Source organism: Lates calcarifer, linkage group LG24, assembly GCF_001640805.2.
Source record: "Lates calcarifer isolate ASB-BC8 linkage group LG24, TLL_Latcal_v3, whole genome shotgun sequence".
Taxonomy (NCBI): domain Eukaryota; kingdom Metazoa; phylum Chordata; class Actinopteri; family Centropomidae; genus Lates; species Lates calcarifer.
In genome coordinates, this window is record NC_066856.1 from 13,931,713 (window position 1) to 13,952,681 (window position 20,969).

General features: G+C 41.3%; 1 protein-coding gene across 1 annotated transcript in view; it reads left to right on the plus strand.

The window, feature by feature from the left end:
* Positions 1–20,969, plus strand: part of malrd1 (MAM and LDL receptor class A domain containing 1) — a 47,295-nt gene that overhangs the window by 7,423 nt on the left and 18,903 nt on the right. Inside the window, 15 exon segments of the mRNA XM_018695342.2 lie at positions 251–403; positions 1,909–2,014; positions 2,599–2,963; positions 3,070–3,503; positions 5,916–6,003; positions 6,118–6,297; positions 6,442–6,598; positions 7,799–7,955; positions 8,064–8,174; positions 9,013–9,226; positions 9,330–9,577; positions 10,560–10,697; positions 10,699–10,849; positions 16,154–16,399; positions 17,379–17,536. Of these exon segments, the coding sequence (XP_018550858.1) occupies positions 251–403; positions 1,909–2,014; positions 2,599–2,963; positions 3,070–3,503; positions 5,916–6,003; positions 6,118–6,297; positions 6,442–6,598; positions 7,799–7,955; positions 8,064–8,174; positions 9,013–9,226; positions 9,330–9,577; positions 10,560–10,697; positions 10,699–10,849; positions 16,154–16,399; positions 17,379–17,536 (2,906 nt within the window).

Here is a 20,969-nt window from a genome sequence, read left to right on the forward strand (position 1 = left end):
GTGTTTATATTCATCTGCCAGGACAATGGTTGAAGATGCACATAAAAGTTAAAATTGAAAATGTATTCTTGACCTTGCCAACACAAGTTGATACAACAGTCTCACCACAACATCCATTAGTAGTAATAATCAATAATTGTTGTGAGAAAAAAAGTATATTCCTTATCACGTGACCTGATTGAAAGCTTCAGAACAACTGCTTTTGAACCAAACTTTATTTAGATCGTTTCTTATCTCCCTACCTGTTCAGCTGCTGTGTGTGACTTTGAGGGCAGTTCCTGTGGCTGGTACGAGCTCACCCTTGGCGATGGCTTTGACTGGGTCAGGGGCTCATCTACAGAGGTGCCTCCAGACTACTATGGCCACCCACCACCCTTGGACCACTCAACGAACAGCACTGATGGTAAAGAAACACGTACAGTGGCAATGCCAAAATTTGACATATGCAGTAGCCCTTTATCAGTCAGTAGAAATGTATGTGATGGGCTGATAAGATGATTTGTGTCCAGGGTGTTTGGTCAGAAATAACTGGCAAAAGATAATATTATATGCAGATTAAATCATGGTTTTGTGGAAGGAAAGAAAATCCATTTTCTGTGTGTTTTTGAGAGATAAGAACTTCATGGGGAAATGCTTTCTCAGCCATCTGAATAATGGAAAAGAAATCAACATATGCCACATCCATTCCGCATATTAATGCCACATCATTCACTGAAATACGCTTCACTATACTCAATCTGAAACACCATTAGTTTCCCCTATAGGTTTATGCACCACAACATGTTACTGTATATTATGCCTCATTACATCTTAATACTTGTCTCTGCATCAACCCTCCAGAATAGACTTAACTCTTCCAGGCATGGATTTAACGAGGAATCTTGTTGCAGGCCGACGTCATGCAGGTTTTTAAGCAGCACCATCTGTTGTTTTTGTTATGTACATTGTATGAACATGCTGTGAGAAGATGCTCTGTCAGGTTCAGATCTGGCTACTATCCAGGCAATAAAAGGAAGTAAAATGAAGTTTCTGCTACATTCTGGGAGCGTCTTGATGTGCTTCAAGCTTTGTGAAATGACACATATCCTGGTGGGAGCATCTAAAGACTTATCTAGTCTGCCACAGTGTGTAGGTATGTGGTGGTGTTCAAGCAGAGCTTATCTGGCAGTTAGGCAGCTAATATCAGCCAAGAAAATATTTAAAACTCCATCACAACACCACCGCATAGTGTACAGCTTTGGGCAGAATGGAGTCATGCTGTTTTTATCCTGCCACAGACCAGGTGTCATTTGTCTTTTAAAAAAAAGTTTTAATGAATTTTGATGAACCCTACAAAGGTCAATATGGACACATCAAATTACTTACAATATTTACCATTCCTCTGTATATAGTGCTGTAGCAAGTAAATATGATAAATATAGCACTCTACTAACACAGTTGTTTAAATAAACAGCATAAAATTAAGGCATCACTGCCGCGCTGAGCTGCTATTTTGCACATTTGCAGCCTAGCTGTCAACAAACAAGCCTTGCCATTGTCCTCTGACCTGTCTCATCAACAAGACACCGTTGCCATGGCGACTGCAGGCAACTGCAGGCGACCGGACACGTTTTGTTTATCCCACAGTTCTTAATATACACTAGACAGTGTAGAACCACAAAAATCCCAGGGGAAGAGGTATTTCTGATCAGATGAATTTGACCCGTCTGGCAACAACAACAATGTGCAAAGGCGTTTAGTTGAATTCCAAATGAAGCTCTCCACTGTCTGCTTCTGAGTTTTAATGTTTTTAAAGGTGACTCACTGGCTGTCTGGCGGAACAAAATGTTTGCAGAAATGTGGAGATGTGCTTAATGAAGTAGACGCTGGAAATGGTTTGAATATTAACTGTTGTCTCTCTCACTGCAGGCCACTTCATGTTTGTTCTGAAGAACAGCAGCAGTCTGTATCCAAGAGCTGTTCTCCGAGGACCGTGGTTCAAACAGTCGGCCGCTGGGTGCACCATGACCTTCTGGTGAGAGCCACACTGCAGGCCTGGCCTCCTTCACCAACTTTCTCTTAGTCTACAAAGTTGTTCAACATGACTTCATCATAACCAGAATTATCCTGTCTGTGGATACACCTGCAGTTTTAGACCTTTTCCATTCTGTCGCTCTACCTCAGTGTTTTACTTGATCTTTCTCCCTTTTCCCCCAAACATCACTTCAGCTGTCTCAGCTCTGCACTCTCAGCATCTCTCTTATTCCACACTCACACACAATGAGATGATATGCATCTGAATCTGTCATGTTGTGACCGTTTAATGGCCCTTAAAAGTTTATGTCAAATGACAGATTATATTTTTCCCTTGGCTGATTGGAGGGGTACTCCTGGCAGAAAAGTGTGTCAGAGGTTTATAAATTTCATTTTTTCTACAGAGTAAGCAAAAGCCCTCATGTATTGTGTCCTGTAAGCATATGCACAAAAGGAATCTGTGATTTACAGTATCTGGTCTAAGGAAGTAATTTCAGTATAATACCACAGAATGGACACGTTAATATGCTGGAATATTACTGTCAGTGAGATTTTTTGCTTCCATCTCTCCCTTATCTCCTTCAGGCATTATAACTCAGGCATATCTGTGGGGGCTGCTGACATGTACCTTCGAATCAATGGATCTTCCAACAACACCATCATATGGAGGACCTTGTACAACCAGGGAACTCGCTGGAACCAGGTCACGGTGCAGCTGGGGCGCATGACCCAGCCCTTCCAGATCTCTGTAGCTAAGATGAGCCTTGGTGTTTTCGATGGGGTCTCCGCCTTGGACGACGTCACCTTCAAAAACTGTTCGATGCCCCGGGCAGTGGAGGAGTGTCCATTTCCACACTTCCACTGCGTGCACACCAAAGCGTGTGTGGAGCACCTGCAGCTGTGTGACCTTGTGGATGACTGTGGGGATGGATCGGATGAGGAGGGATGTTGTGAGTGCCTCGTTTGTTCTACTAAGAGTTACTTTTGGTTACGAGAAACAAGTACTCAGATACTACCAACAACGATATAATGATACTAATAATTCTTGTCTCACAGCTCCGGAGCTGCAGTGTAACTTTGAACAAGGGCTGTGCAGCTGGAAACAAGAGCAGAGTGGGGTAGATGTGTTTGACTGGACCCGCATCCAAGGCCCCACTCCGTCCTTCAACACTGGGCCCTGGAGGGACCACACACTGGGCACCAGCTATGGCCACTACCTCTACATCGAGTCTTCGTTCCCCCAGAAGTTCAAGGACACAGCGGTGTTACTGAGCCGAGTCTTCCAACCCACCATCCAGTGGGGCAAGTCCCGGCACCACTGCGTTTTCCGTTTTCACTACCACATGTTTGGGTCACACGTGTTCTGCCTGGCAGTGTACCTGAGGACCACATCTACAGGCCGTGGTCACATGCTGTGGGTACGATATGGAGACCAAGGAAACTTGTGGCACAGGAAGACTCTCTACCTCAATAGTGCTCGGCCTTTCCAGGTAACTAAACCAAGGTTATACCAGTAGTTGATTAGAATTATAATGTAAGAGACGTAAGAAAAAAAACATTATTAAAGTACAAATATATCTAAGTTCTACCTAGGTGCAGTGCATGAGAAAATGTCCGCAGTCACATCACATCCCTCTCTGAATCATTTGCATTCAGTCCCCTTGAGTAATCAAACATAGACATGCAGACAAGAGCTTCAGGTAAACACAGTCCCCCGGCAGCCAACAATGAAACGCTGGTGAAGCAAAGAGTCTGTATTTATGGGTGCACTCCAGCATTGCATGATGAAGCTCTATTTAATAGCTCCACTGCTCAACATCGATCCCTCAAGATGGATGTTCTGCTGTCATTACTCATGAGTGAGTATAACTTGACAGGCAGTTAAAGACTTTTCCTCCATTATGGCATTGAAAACAGGAGCTCTGTTTGTCAAGTTAATTGACTGCAGAAAGGGTAAAAGTGAAGAAAAAACAGACACTGATGAATTAAATTCTGACTCAGGCTGATCCATTTGCTCACACAGTGGGCATATTGCCACAAAATGACAAAGCATAACAATTTGACATCAAGATAGTCAACATACTCCTTCTGAATGTGCACCGAGATTTAATGTGACCCGTGTAACCACGACTAATGCACATCTTTGATGTAAAAGAAACTAAAGAACTTTTAAAACTCATGCAAAAAAACATCAGTAAGCTGCAGAGCATTACATTTAATTAAACTGTTTCCAGGACACAGTATATGGCTGATTATTGGAAAAATATTTCAGACCATGTTTACAAAACACTGCTGCTTGAATCATGCTAATGTGACATTCTAAAAAGCTACAGTAAATACTCACACAATGCCTCTTCCAGATAATTAACATTAAACAGATTTGCCTTGTTTATTAGATATGCTTTGTTCTGCAGTGCATATGTGCACTAGAGTGTTTATCAGCAGAAAACAGAAAACCTTGAGAGCCAATTATCAGACTCTCCTTGTTTAGTGCTTCCAAATAATGTTCCACTCCTTGGCAATGACACAAAGCAAACAAGCCCGGTGATTGGTGACACAACTAATCACAAGCAATAATCTTTTGGTTAATGATTTGTTGCTTTGGAAAACCATGATAAAACTTAAAATTCATCAAGTGTAGAAAGCAAGCAAGAAACTTAATTCAAATACTTTGTTTGATTTATGTAAATGGAAAATGAAAAACTGCCCAAATTAAGATAATAGGTCATTTTCACCAGATGTAATTAGTAGCCAGTATTGGTTTCACTTGTGCTTTTCCTGCAGTTACAAATCAAAATGTCTTCTAAAGGTTAATTAGATACACACGCTATCCTGGTTATAGGCAAGGTTCTTATGTATTGACTGTAATATATTCTCACATATAAATAGTATGGGGGAGAATATAAGTATGTTTCCTGGTTGATGCCAGATTAAGTATGTTGGAAAAAGAAACCTATGATAAAATTGCATCTAAATATCTTACTGTGGAATTTTTGCCTTGACAAGATCACACATGTAGTGAAATGACCAGGGTCCTGTAACAGTTTAGAGTAGGCTGTTTACAGCCCAGCCTGTGTATTTAAAGAAATAATGTGTTACTTTTACAAAGTAGTGATATACAGTATTAAATCTGCATCAAATTCTGGCTTCAAGGGGTAGGTCTCACTAGCTAGCCAACTGCTAACTAACTGACGAAGCTAACGTTAGCTTGCTAACATATGCCTTATTTAGACTGAAGAGTAACAAACGTAACAGCTAGCTAATATGTATTATTGTCAATATGACTCTGCCTTGACTGATTTTTGACCACAGAGAGTTGGTAAAGCAGGTTGACAGACACACAGGCCTTGCTTTAATAAGTTGTTAATGCTAATGCTAATGTGTTAGCAGTGTGTTAACAGTTGCCCTCTTACACCTGAGGTGCAGCAACATTAGCCTTCATTTCAAGCTTTTTTGGCCGCAAGTATCATATCCAGTCAATCCCTTTCTGTGCTGGTCACGGTCAAATCTTAAGAAAAATATCTGTGTATTGTGGTTGCTAAATGAATGACTTTCTTCACCGGCTAGGTGACTGTTAACAGCTAACTGGCAAAGCAAATGTTAACATTAGCTTGCTTCTAACAGTAAAAGAGGTGGTATGAATTATTGTCATATTTGACCTGACACTCTGAAAAGCTATGTTTGTTTCCTAACCAACATACAAATTAGTGAAGTCTTTGCTTGCCAAGACATTTCTTAATTTCAAACTGTGCTGTTTCTGTATCATTAGTTTGAAAAGTGCTTGTGTTAACTACACAAACAAACTTTACAACAGACTTTACAAATACATTTAGAAATAGTAATTGAATTATCAGTCAAGATGTATATTATTTTGTGTGTCTTTTCTCTTTCCTTGTTGCCAGATTTTGATTGAAGGTACAGTTGGAGATGATTTCAATGGAGACATTGCCATTGACGACCTTTCCTTCCTGGACTGTGACCCATATGAAGGTAAATTAGTATGCCATAACACAAGAGATGAACTCACACAGTTTAGGCCAGTGTTTGTGTGTGTTTTTCCCATCTCCACTGTTGATCTGTGTTTTCTGCCGTGCCCTGTTTTAGGAGAGCTCCCTGTGCTGAACACCACAATCCCTACGGTGACCACTCCAGCGCCCACAGTCCAGCCCCACAGCTGCCCTGATGGGGAATTTGTATGTGGGACACATGGGGAGTGTGTCCCCCAGAGCAAAGAGTGTAACTTCAGACCTGATTGCTCTGATGGCTCAGATGAAATAAACTGCGGTAAAATGTCCTTTGCCTCTCTAGGGATTTCTGCATAGTCACACATTATTTTCACAATGTTTCTGTGGTTTGTGGACATTTCCCTGCATTTTTTTCTCTGTTGCCCTTCCCTTATTTATTGAATACACTTCTATCTTTCTGCAGTGAAGGCACTGTGTGATTTTGAGGGTGGTAACACATGTGGTTGGCGGAGTGTTGACCCCTCTTTGGTCCCAATCCACGCATTTCGCTGGTCACCTGATCAAGGGGAAAGCATTCATAATGGAGAGCAGTACCATCGTCCAATTATTGACCACACCCTGTGAGTACGATTTATTATGGTGAAACCTTAAGAGCTGAAATAATTATTAAATGAATCAGTTAGCTGTTTGAGAAAAAAAATAAAACTGCAAGTACAGTAATGCCAATTATTAGCTCACTCCAGCTTCTCAAATTAAGAGGATTTAATGCTAACAAACTGAATAGGAGGGAGAGTAGACAGTAGAAGCTCATAAAAATGAGGGGCATGCCTTTTCTGTTTTTTCTTCATTATTGCTAAAAGCAAAGACATGAAAGAAAAAATGTACTGTGAGGGTGAGAGAGTACAGCCCATCTATAGAGGATAGACAGTGTCCTGATTGTCCTTATCTATGTTTTATTGAGTGGATGGTGAGAGCAGAAAATGGCAGTGCACTTTGACCACTACATTTCAGTAATTTCTTCCCTCAGCCAGAATTGCAGACACTATCTCCTTTCATAACCCCTCTGTCTGGCTGCGACTCCTTCTTCTTCACTCTTACAGCAGCCTTGATTGTCTCTCAATCGATAAGGCATGAGTGAAATGGAGAGGGGGAGCTCTGTCTTATTTAACCCAAGAAGAGCCACACCTCTTGGGGGAATTTAATAAAGTGAAGCGAAAGGGGATGGAGCAGATATAAGCGTGGTGCTGAGAGTGTGAGGATGATGAGGCCAGTGAATGCAGTTATACCACTATTCATCTTATTGTTGTTGGTGACTTGATGGCTAGTTGAATGAGTATCAATACTGTTATGTAAACTGTGGTCATCAGATCCTCACAGTTAAAAGCTGGAACTCGAGAATGTTTAGCATTTTTTCATACTTAGATGATTATCAAAATCATTGATGATTAGTGATTATTTGATGATTATTTTGTGGATTTACTAGTGGATTAGACAGTGTGTCCATAGCTATAAAGAAATATAGAAGATATAAAAACTAACAACTACAAATATCTAGTGCAATAGGATGAGGATAGTCTTAGTGACAGTTTCTATTGAGTTTCAAAATGCAACATAGAACAGTATTTGTTTTTAAAGTGCCTTCACACTGTGCACTCACATACACACCAGGTGGTTAAATACAACCCAATGACCTGATTTCAGACAGGTGCACAGTTAACTAAATCCAATAGTGGTGCAAACTCTCAGTTCACTCTCTAAAATTCACAATTTGGGGACATAATCATGATATTTTCCTGTATTTCCTGTTGTTCCTGTGACAGAGGCAGCCCTCAGGGGTGGTATATGTATGCAGACAGTTCAAATGGCGGCTATGGTCAAACCACTGACCTCCTGACACCTGTCATCTCCTCCACTGGGCCACAGTGCACTCTGGTCTTCTGGTACCACATGAGCGGATTCACTGTAGGATCGCTGCAGGTGAGGAGAGCAGACGCACTCAGCAGGGGAACAGCACTCATCTCTGTGTACAGGCTCTCATCAGAATTGAGTTACAGAAATATCTGTTGTTCTTACAAAAATCTGCAGGTGCTGCTGAAGTACAGAAACGTCACTCATGAGGTTTGGTCTCAGACTGGTAACCAAGGCAACAAATGGAGACGAGGAGAAGTGTTTCTGGGGTTATTGAGCAACTTCCAGGTCTGTAAATAATTTTTTGCTTCTCAGAAATACTGCCAGTAGATTCAAAACAATTAAATGGCTTACACAAAATTTACAAAAAAAAATTCAATAACGCTTCCTTTATATGGAGTATAACCTTTTCTTAGGGTTATACTCCATATAAAGGAAACTACATCCACTAACCATAGTGGTTGTACATCATTATGATCATTATTATAATAATACACATGATTCAGATTATTGACATTCACTTTGGACTGAAGGACAACTTCCTAGATGACTGTGCACATCAGTGTAATTGGCCTAATTTCAGTTACAGCAGGCTAAATTGGACAGGCAGACTTGATGATCAATGATGAATTGATTGAGTCTAATTCAGCCTAATGAGCTTTAACTTGTGTGTGACAGTAATCACAGTTGCAATGCCTTCACCGGCGTCTTTATGGCGTCTGTCTGCTGAGGTTATTCCAGGTCATGATGACCACACAGACAGAGACCCTGTTTCAGTCCTGGTGGCTTAATTGCTTAGGAGAAGTCATTCCTTTGGCTAAATATCACGGCCTTTGCACATTTCCAGTGATGCACGTTAACCTTTGTCAGAGCAGACAGAGTCAGATCTGTGCTGATGGTACAATCAGCAGCTGAAGGGCCTTTTCACACTGAACATCTAAGAGCCCCTCTCCAGACTCCAAGTGCCCTTTTCCTCTCCTCTCTGAGCTGTTCATCAGCTGTCTGCCCTAAGACGCAAATTATTCAGCCTTGTCTGATTGTATTAAACATCAACCCTTGAGTCTAAAAATGCGATTGTGTTTACATAACAGACAGAGCTAATCCTAGGTTTGTTGTCCTTTGTCAGGTGGTGTTCAGGGCCAAGCGAGGGATCAGCTATATGGGTGATGTGGTGATAGATGATGTCAGCTTCCTGGACTGCTCCCCTCCACTGCCTCCAGATCAGCCATGTACACCTGAGCAGTATGCCTGTGCAAATGGCCAGTGCATCCCTCAGGACAACCTGTGTGACTTCATCAACCACTGCGGGGACAACTCTGACGAGGATCCCTACATCTGCCGTGAGGCCTCCTCTAATGTCTGACTGATGATGCCCGCAGAAAGATTAATTTCCAGATAAGTGGATAGCCTGAATTGATTTCTTTTTTTATTGCTGTCTTTCAGAGGGCTTTAGCGGATGCTGCAATTTTGAGTTTGACCTCTGTTCCTGGCGCCAGTGCCGACAGGATGACTTTGATTGGCTGATCAAAGCGGGCAGCACTCCGACACTTGGCACTGGGCCATCAAGTGACCACACCCTAAGAGACCCCTCTGGGCACTACCTCTACCTTGAGAGCTCTTTCCCACATTCAGTTGGAGACATCGCCCGTATATCAGGACCCCTGTTGAGCCGCAGGAGCTCACAGTGCAAGGTGAGATCAAAGTCAAAGGGCAGAAGGCAAAGAGCAGGGGTCTGAGTGCAGTTACATGCAGGTTATGAATTACACATTAGGGAGCAATGGTTTGATCAGTAAATCGAGGCTCAGTGTAAATGGGAGTTTGGATAAAACATTTGAAGTTGTTTAACAATGAAAACAACTTCTGCAATTCCATGGTAATTGATGACCTCACCCCCACCCGGCCGGCTACTTTCCTCACCCAACTGGACAATGCATGCACTTGCAGACAACCCTGGGTTTATCCACTTTGTATTGTGTGTCGGTGTGTGTGTGTCCGTCCTCCCAGCTGTCAGCCTGATACTCCACCGGGAGAGATCTCTTGATTGACTCGCCAGTTTGCTGTGTGCCTCGTGTCTGTCTTATCCCACTCCTGACCTGTCAATCAATCACACAGCCAGCAAAAAGGCATCAATTAAACTGAAGGGAGGGCTGTGGGGTAAGTGAGGAAGAGAGAAGCACAGGCAGCCTCTCTCCTGAGATTGAGGGTGTAGCTGTGCTGCTGTAGCTTATGAACACGCCTCCATTTGGAGAGGAAACCTATAGGACATATCACTGCCTCTGTGCTGGTGATGGAGAGACACAATATCTCTCTAAGCCTTAATGAAGACAAAGACTGAAGGAAAAAGTGCATCGATCCAGTGACCCAATTGACACTTAATTACCTTTGTATGTTCATACTTTTGGTGTCTTTCAATGTTCAGTGATGTGAAAAACATAATTGAAAAGAAAGCGCCGTTAGTGTCCTTAAGAGGAGCTAGTATGTCTCTCCACAATCTAAACATATTATTAAGAAAAATAAAGTGAGATTTAATTTTTATTCAGCTAGGTGGATACAAAGAAAGTATAAATTAGAAGAAACTGAGTACTAGTGTCAGAATAACTCAAAAATCATCCCTATACTCTGAAAGTCATTGCATTGTTTTGAAAGATTTCTCATTTTCTGTCCTTTGCCCAGATGCGTTTCTATTTCCACATGTCTGGAGATGGCATTGGGACTCTCAGCGTGTTCAGGAGAAGTGAAGGAAGTCTTCATCTCCTGCTCAACCTCACAGGAGACCAGGGCAACTACTGGCAGATGAGGGAGATCCCGCTGAGCGAACACAAGAGACTTCCAGGTTATGTTTGAGGGCAAAGTGGGCCGAAGTTCAAGGGGTGACATCTGCCTGGATGACATCACTTTCTCCCCAGGGTGTCTGCTTGCCTCCGCGACTGGATTAGAGGACAACACTCCTCCTCCTCCTGCAGGTATACTCAACTTTGTTTCCTTTGTTTTATTTATGCTGAGCTCATGTACTTTGTTGTCCATTTTTTTCTGTTGGAGCTACTGTATTTCCACTAATCTCTTTGATATTATTATCATCATCACATTAGCTAAATTGGATTTACTATAATCCCACTCTCTCTTTGAATTGCCTTTCAAAACGATTCTCCCATGCTAAACACAGTGTCAGTTGGTCTGTGCACCACTTTAGTTTGGTGTAGACACAAATATCTTAAAAGCCATTGGATGGATTGCTATAAACAGATATCCATGGCCTTAAGAGAATTGGTTTTTATTGTCAACTACTGATGGATTGCTATGATATTTGATGCAGAGATTCATGTTCCCCTGAGAATGAACTGTAATAACTTTGGTGATCCTCCTGACTTACAACTAGCACCATGATCAGATCAAACTTTTTATTCGTAAGCTACTTTGGTTACCTGTAATCTGCCTCATCTGTACTTTGGTTGAAAAGAAGCTGTACTGTTCTTATTGATGCTCATTCATCCAAGGAGGAGGGGAAATCTCTTTTTGAATTCTCTCAAGGTTTCCTTTTTTTCCTCCACAGGAGTTTTTCCTTGCTTTCGTAGAGATCTTGGACTGAGTGCTACAATATTACAGGCCTGTGTGGCCCAATGAGACACTTTTGTATGCATGCACTGTTGCTAAATATCAGCAGTGACCTCTGACAGCTTCACTACAATATTAAATCAAGCGTAAAATTTCACAGTGACAGTCAAGTTTAGTAAGACAAAAACTTAGGTTTGACAAGGTGCTGTCCTTGCCAGACAAGAATTATGGTTAAAAAAAAAGCCTGTTATGTTTGTACTGGACCGATAATGAAAAGCCAGCATATTTCTGCCAAAGAGTAGATGCCCTGATGCCAGAGTGTAGCTAGAACATATTGGTTTTTATTATTGCTCCTGAAAGCACTAGCAAGTTAATAATGGCTTTTTAATTCCATTGTGATGAGGGGAGTGCTTTGACTGCAGTCTTCTCACTTTTTGTAAGTACCTGTACCACTGTTTCCCTGTAGAGCTGTTTTCTTAAAAAATAACTGACAGTGTAAAAGGAAAATGACTAGAGAGCCTAAAGTGTCAAATTAAATGATTTTCCTGACACAGGAAAGATATTAGATTACTTAGATGTAGTAGATAATTAAAGTTTTGATGACTTTCACCGAAATAATAATGATCATATTGGCAATCACAGAATTTTTGGCTGCTGGGATGTTACAACTTTGTGTTCATTTGTAAGGCAAAAATTGCCAACTTCTGAAATTTATGCAGTTTTCATAATGAAAATTTAAAAATTAAACTCAGATAATCTAAATGGTGTGACCACATTTCAACCAGAATTATGCTGAGATATGATGGAAGGGCACAATAAAGAAGAAGCATTTTTTCTGTGAACTACTGAAGGGAAAGTTTAGAAAAGCTCTGAAGCATTAGTTTGACTTACTGCAGGTCCTACGCAGCATTTGTCACCATCAGACTAAAGTGAGCCTTGTCAGTGTCTCCTAGACTTGGGAACTATTCAGCTATTAGAGGTTCCTCTGCATCCCTTACATTCTTTATGAGGGAGCCCTTTGAGAGGTGACACAAAACAACAAGAGCTGATTTATTGGCATTGTCACTGTGGCTATAATTGACCTATTAAATTTATTGCCTTTCTCTTGTATTGGACACTGGGGAGAAGAGGGAGTTTCTGGGCTGTCTGTGCCCAGAAAGGGATGAGACTGAAGCTGTGTGGCCTCTGCAAGACTCTCCCTGTCATTTTGAGCTGGAGAAGCTTCTCTTTAACAGCAGTGTGATGTGTATGATTTTCCTTACAGCTCTCTCTTTCGCTCACTTGTCTCACTGTGTCTCTGCACTCGTCTGTATTAGTGCTTACAGTGGATAGCTTTACTCCTACAGAGCAGGGGCATTAATGAGTCACCAGAGAGCTCTGCAGTAGTGCAGTCTTGCTGAGATCTAACGCAGGTCTTTGTGCTAATGATGCCTCCATGTTTGTGCTGTTAATTACTTTTAGCATCTCAGCCACAGTTTATCATCTTACTCTCCTGCTCTGCTGATGCGTCCACCAATACTCTGGAGGCTCTAAAGGATTCTCAAAAGTTTTGTCATAAGCAGCGTGAAACAAGTTGTCCATCCTTATTACAAAAAACAAACAAACTTCATTTTCTCACATGCTTCAGCTGGTATCTAACCATACAGATAGTTCTATTTTTATTTGTCCTGTTTTTGAGATACTACCGTCTTAATTTTATGTCTACATCCACGCTTAGTCAAGGTGAATGCAGTGTTGTTTGTTAAGCTGCAGAAAAATACATTTAAAAGATTCAGTAGCATGTGTCTGAAATAATGCTTGTTTACTGCCTCTGAAAATGGTTGGCAGCGTATTGTGCAGGGACACAGGGACACACAACTTATTTTTCAATGTTGTAATCTCCAAAAACAAAACTCAGCTCAAATAATTCAAATGCTGATATCTCAAAACCTGGACTAATGAAACCACAAATGTATGGCTAGTTCAAAGTGAGACAGTATGTTAAATGAATAAACACATGCACACAATAAGAAGATGTAAAATATGTGCGTGTCCCTTACTTTCATTGAATTGTGAATACACCACTACCAGACTGACTGAAGAAGCAGAATTAGTGCAACATTGCAAATAAGCTTATATACATATATAAGTGATTAACTCAAGTAAAGGAGATGGCAGTATCTTTCATGTATGAAATTACTAGGCTGAAAAATACTAGAAAGAAAGACTATTGCAAGGGAGAAAAAGCAGAGGATGTGTTTGCTTTTTCAAAATATGACAGGGTCATTTTCAGAACAAGTAAAAGCAGAGCAAATAAAGCAGGATGGAAAAAGAAGAGGGAGGGATTTTAGGGAATAGATGGACAGGAAATATTTCTTGAAGGTTAAGAGAGGGAGTAGCACTGCTGCCCTGACAGTGAAGTGAAATACATCCTTCCATTAAAAGAGCCTGGAGGGAGAAGAGTCATGAGTGACGAGGAAACCTGCTCTCACCATCTTCGCTGTAGCTGCAGAGGGTGTAAAGTAATACTGATGTGACCAAAGACAGCAGGAACTGTAATTATATTCTGAAGCCCCTCAGGGGCATTTTCCTCCACTGCTTCATTCTATATAATACTGTCACATTGCATGGTGGAGCAGTGAGATATAGCACATACTTCATGCAAGCTCAGCATGCACAGATGTGTTTTATGCCGGTGCCTGACCATTTCATCATGGCTTTAACAACACATTGTGGACCGGTACCTGCAAGCCATTTTAAGGTAATGGGCTGTCATAATATCCTAAGCACGCTCAGAGACTTCTGTGTATATACACCAGCTGCATGGAAAAAAGGCTTTACAAACAGCATGTGAAAAATGTCTTGTCATTCTCTGCCTGTGCAGTGTTGGACTTTATAAAAAGAGGCAGCAGAAATCTTTACTTAATAAATAATTAAACTGATGAGAACTTTTATTAGGAAGAAGAAGAAGAAGTCCTTCACACTAATGATGATCAAAAATTAAGGTTACAACTACAAAATATGCTTTTAAATCCTTCAGTGATGCTGCCTGTGAATTAAACAGAAAACTTTCTTCTTCCTTCATATTATTTTGAACAGGTCTCTGTGTTGTCTGACAGAAAGCCATCACTTAAACAGAAAGATGAAACCATCACTGTCATTTACAGCCGTGATCATGTTTTTCTGCCATTTGGTGGCAGCATGGCTAGTTTCCTTCTTTACCCCTCTTATCACTAGTGACCCCTCATATCATAAATTCTGTTTAATCTTAATTTTGACAGCTATGTATTTGACAGCATCTGTTCACAGAGCAGATTCTTTGTATTAGCCTGACTGATCAGACAGATTGTAAGAGAAATGTGGTTTTGATGCTCTGTGATGATCTGTTTTTCAGATACAATGGCAGAAGGAAAGCAGATAGTGAGGGCCTGCAAGTAAACAATAAAGCTTCAGTTTAATTTGTAAATTGTCAAGGGAAAATGAGAGGAAGCCAGATAAACAGAATTGAAGTGTTAAGATAACATGTCAGGTATCAGAAAAAAGAACAGTACAGTGGATTGCTTGGCATCTTTCATTGTCAAAATTGGGTGACTTGCTTCATTGTATCTGTCAAGTTTCCAATTTCAGAAGTAATTCAGTGTGATATGACCACCAGAGGGCAGTATGACACTCAGGGTGACTGACCAGCATACTGTATGTCAGGACAGTGGCTGCCTGGTGAGAAGGTCACATTGCACTAAGCATTGCAGAGCCTCTAAGTTATCCATGTAACAAGATATGCACTGGAATTAATGACAGAGGAATGAATTAGTCTACATTACATTACATAGTAACAGCGGAGACCTGCATATGTAATGAGACTTGGACTGTTCTGGGAGAGGTGGTATATTATTAGCTTCAAACATTCACTTTTCTTTTAAATGAATCCACCTGCAGCTTCTGTACGCTTCACAGTTGGCAGTAAGGTGGTTTAGCTTCACAGTTGGAAGCTGTAGCTTCCTGGCTTCCTATTTGCCTTTGTTGGGGCACATTGCTTCTGGTCCTGTGCATCTGAAGAGGAACAAAGGATTAGGAGGGACTTATACCCCTTTCTCTCCTTTAATTACAGGGACCACCCCTCTTCATCACGCCTCATGTCCCTCTCTAACACTCCCCAAAGCCCGACACTGACCCTGCTGGAATGCCTGGAAAGGAGCAGATTCCAGCCTCTTCCAGCACCACCACCCTATGATACACTGATTTGGGCTTATAGCCCCACACTCCTTTGTCCTCTTAAGCCTCTTAAAGAGACCCTGATGCTACATGCAGATGGTCCCCCCAATCTTGAGCTGACTTCTTATGCTTTGAAGTTAATACTGAACTCTTGTGTTTCTCTAGTCTTTATGCTAAGCTACGCTAACCAGCTGCTAGCGGTAGCAGAAAAATTTGAGCATGTGAAATATTTTCTCAATCAACTTTTAGTAAGAAAGTCAATAGGCATATTTCTTTAAATGGCAAACTATTCCTTTAACAGAATAACCTGTCAGTTGAGTCCTTTTTCCCTTCTCATTATCTTGACCTCTGACCCCTAACCTCTGACTTTGTGACTGACTCAGTGCGTTTGCCACCAGACACAATATCAACGTACCTTGTCCTTCAAGGGGAACATTATATGAGATCATACACACCTACAGACTGATGTTGGCAAACAAACACAAGTGGTCTGAATGATATTGATGTGTGTGTCTTATTTCCAGGCTCCTGTCCTTCAGGCTTTCTGCCGTGTGAAAATGGCCGGTGTTTCACTCCAGGGCAGAGTTGTGACTTCACAGACGACTGTGGTGATGGCACTGATGAAAAGGATTGTGGGACTTCCTGCTCCTTTGAGAACGGTCGCTGTGGCTGGAAGAGCTCCCTGGCTGATAACTTTGATTGGACGTTGGGGACTGGATCTGTTCAAAGCATACGGCCTCCATATGATCACACTTTGATGGATGAAAACGGTACGTGTTTGCAGTTTTCCTTCATGTGTTTTGTGAGTTACTCATACACACTCAAACTGTCAAATAATTAAAAGTTGTAGATTTTTGCTAACTTTCAGTCTCTCATTAAAAAAGAAAGACCTTGCCGCTCCAGCCTCCTCTCTGAATTACCATTGTATAATTGAGCAAGTGCACCTTCACTTTTGGGTGGTTTTGTATAATCAGAGTGAATGAAACTGAGCTGACTTTAAAATTCCCACCTTTTAAACCCAAACTGCTGTGGTAGCTCTCTGTAATGTTTAATTCATGCATTGTTCCAGCCACTTCAGTGACAAAATCAATGAGCTACTTCCCAGTATGTGAATGTACAGCAGGTGAGCCTTCAAGTGATTGATTCAGGGCAGGAATTCCATTACCGTGCATATGTGCGTTGTAAAAAGCAATACACAAAAATAAATAAACACATATGCACACAAACAGCTCTTATGGAGGTGCTTCTTCTAAGTATCTTAAAATTATAATCCTTAAGATTTAAATCCCTTTTTTTTTGAGCCGCCTCTTTTTCAGAAATAAATCAGAAGAGCTGCTCATGTATCAGTTTACAGTGCAGCCAAACAAACCCAAGCTTTTGATAAATAAATCAGTCAATGCAACTCTTCATCGAACAGCACAAATCTGTAGAGAGAAAAACACAGCAGCACAGATACACTCCCTCTGGGTTTGTATTCAGCCATCTTCTCAAGTCTCCCTTTTTTAAGAGCTTTACTTGACTGAGAAATCTAGAGTGGCTCCTGTGTCGGTGGGACATTAGGAGATATGTCAGAGATTACTCTGTGACCCCTGACCCTCACTCCCCCACCACCACACTGTTCGTGACCTTGCTGTAATTTATCTCTGGCTGCAAGAGCTGCCCGTACAGAGATAGTTATCAATCCCTCTCTGCCTCATCTCTCTCATTGCTGCCATTCTCCTCCATCACTTCTTGTCTTTGTCTCTTTAGGTCATTTTGTCTATCTGGAAGCTACACCAGTGGGACTCAAAGGTGATAAAGCTCATATTAGAAGCTCTGTTTGGAAGGAGTCCAGTCCCATCTGCAAGCTCTCCTTCTGGTACTACATTTCCCACAAGGCGTCAGGAACCATCCGGCTGCTGATCAAGGTAAAGCATCTGCAGGAGTGTGTTTTAATTCAGATGTGGGTTAACTCTGTTTACACAGAGTCATGATAAAGATTGATGAATGTAACTGAGGTCTGTCCATGACAGTTTATGAAACGAGCTTTGCACACCCACCGTCATCCATCAAGCATGGTTACCAAGGTTACGCTCAGTCAAAAATAAAGCATGATAATATTAAATCATGATAATGTAGACAGTAATCGCATCATATTAGCGGTGCTGTCTGGTGGTCTCAGTAATTTGTTAAAAAGAGGTGGAGAGCCTGTCAATCTTTCTGTCAGTTTTTGATCTATACTGCAGCAGTAGAGGGGTGAAGGTGATGGTGGAGGTGAGTGATGGGGGTCACGGTCACCCCTCAACCCAGAGCAGCCCCACCCCACCATCTGGACATACACAAGTGTGCAGCATCAGCCTTGCCAGTTCTCAAGGCTTCTTGCTTGTTAGGCGTTGAGCCATCTAGCTTGCGTATGCATGGTTGACTTTCAGGGATTAAGACTTCTGCTTGCAGCTTTCTGCCATTGAAATTCTGCTGTGATTTACTCCTGCCTCCTGCCTGTGGTCTGTGTACTCTCAACTTCATTTCACTTTGGATACAACTCAAGGTCAAGGTGCAGGAGCTGTGCATGAGTAGATTCATTCAGTGGTGTGAATGTGTAATAAAGTGTGTGTGTCACATTCTCATACATGCGGAGCACGCACAGGATTGTTAGTACGTCCTTGTGTGTGCCGCAGAAACAGTTTTATGCAATTTGCAAAACAGGTCAGCAAGTTATGTAAATTTTACAAAGTGCTTGTTTTTCTTCAAACAGCAAGGGGTACCTTGCCTTGCGAAATTAGCATATTATTACTCTTGTAAAAATGACACCGATGGTGTCTCATGCTGCAACAGCCAGGTCCTGTACGCAACAGAGCCCATGTTGTCAGGGTTTTCCCGAGGTGTCTGGAGGGCTTCGGCACTCTAGTGGCTTGTTGGAGTGGGGGTTTGCTTGGTTGGGGAGTTTGTGCATTGTTAAGAAACACATTTTCACATTGTTTTGGACCATTATCATCACAATGATTATGAAAACACAACACAGCTTGTTGTTTTTCACAGTGTACTCAGACATTAGCAAAAAAAGTGAAACAAATGTGCTCACTGGTGAAGTAAGTGCTATGTCCTGAAGTACTCCTTCTCATTTTTGTGAGCGATTACACTGTGCACCACACAAAATAACATTGGTAAACAAGACTTATAGTGAATGGATTTCAGCTGCTACTTTCTTATCCTCCCATAGCCATTTGACAATGTAACAGCGTTTGGCTGCTCACCACAATATTTGTTCAGTTGGACAACTGTAGACAGCTCAGTTCCCTGCAGCCACTGGTCAGCTGACTGAGTTACTGTGGCAAGTTGATTCCTTTCTCACTCTCATTCCTTTCCCATAATTATTTTCTCTGACAGTTTTCTCTGACATTTTTCAGAGTTCATCATCTGTGACAGACGCTAAGAACTTGTTTTCGCTCATCATAGATTTATTTCCTCTGTGGCAGCAGAACATGTTAGACCAGCCTTCAGAGACTCCTCCAGGTTAAAACAAAACACTTTCAGGGCTGACTCTGAGAGACTCACTAAAAACACACTGAAAACACTTGTTAGGGTAGCTACAACACTATGTAAGATACTGTAGTTACACTGGTACTCTCTCCAACTTTCTGCATAGTCTTTTCCATTCATTTGGTGTAGGCGCTGCACAACACATCAATGAGCTGCACCATTGCACTAGGTATATCTTCATTACCATCTGCTTTCATTGTAAGCACAACTTTGTGGCTGAAAATAATTCTCAAAAAATGCACAGTTTAGTCTTGTTTGACTAGCACTGGCTAAAAACTTTATTGTCTATATTTGTGACTCATTTTTAGAAATTAATGTTGTTGGAATGTCAGTGGGCTTGCAGCCAATCGCCACAGACAGGGTGGGATAATCTACATTGTTAATTTTGGTTTTGAGTCTCCAGTAAGTATATCCATGTGTTTTACATATACCACTCATACACTCAGTCTAGCACCTGAGCATGAAGAAGTTGTATTTATTGATGCTGTTTTGAATTTAATTATTGTACAAATACTCCTCCAGCCTGCTATGCTATTGATTGCACATTAAAGCCTGGCACAGACTGAATAACACTCCTCTCTGAAATTCAAATCATGGGATTTGCAACATTTTCCAGCCCAGCCCACTGGCTGTTTGATTGATTATGTGACTTTGTGAGAGGGAAGAGATGATGGATGCATGTGGACTCTTTTACATGTCCTCCTTGTTCACATATGGATGGAAAATGTAAAATTTGGCCTTTTAAAGAAGGTTAGCTCTTGATGTAAAAATGAAGCGATTTACCATTTACACAGACACACAGACACAGACAGAGGGTGACGAGTTCAGAGGTCATCCTGTATGATTTTAGACATTGAGTCAAGTGTGATGTCTGTGTTTTGTGGGGTGTGTGCATGTGTGTATGAGAAAGATATCTCAGCTGAGTCTCATGTTCCTACAGTCTCCCATGACACATAAATGATGTTAAGTGCACGTATGACCTAGAAAGTTCAAAGACATTAGCACTTACAGATTATTGCTTTGTACCATAATTTACAATATTATAGCGTTTTTATTGCCTCCATGTTGCCTTGAGTCAAAACAGCTACATAAATGTAAACACACATTTGCTCAGGCATGACTAGAAATACACACACACACTCTCTCTGCAAGCAACATAGTGTAAGTACAGTGTGAACCATCTTTAAAGGTTGATTGAAGAACAAAGGGAGTTATGATAATAACGCTAGAGACACTTAGTGGGAGGGAGGGGATTATATTTACCTTGCAAGTGTTTTCTCCCTGTGAAATTCACAAGAGGCTCAACAGGCCTGTCTGTTTAAATCAGCGGGCCTGTGAACTGCTCCAAAGACTTATTACACATCACACTGTCCTCGGCAGCAGAGTCATCTGGAAATGTAAGGTAGGCTGGAACCTGAACAAAGGCAATGTCTCAGAGTGAATTAGGAACAGTATAACAATATAGTCAGTTTTCCAACTCCCAAACTACTGCATGTACTACATCTGCATGCATGTCGTGCAGTGATGTATGCATGTATCCACCACTGTGTGTGGTTATCATGGATCTAAAATAGAGAGTAAGTGTTGAAATGTTTCCCCCCATTTACAGTTTTAATGCTAAGCTAAGCTACCTGGCAGCTAGCTCCAGCTTCATTTTTAGTGTACAGATATGAGAATGGTATCAAAAAACTCTCAGCACATAACAAAAAAAATTGAAATATCTTCTTAACATACTTTTTGTGTATAGAATCTGAATCCTTTTTGAAAAGGTTTGCATAAACACATTTTCAGCACGTACATGAAACAAATATCTTTCATGTC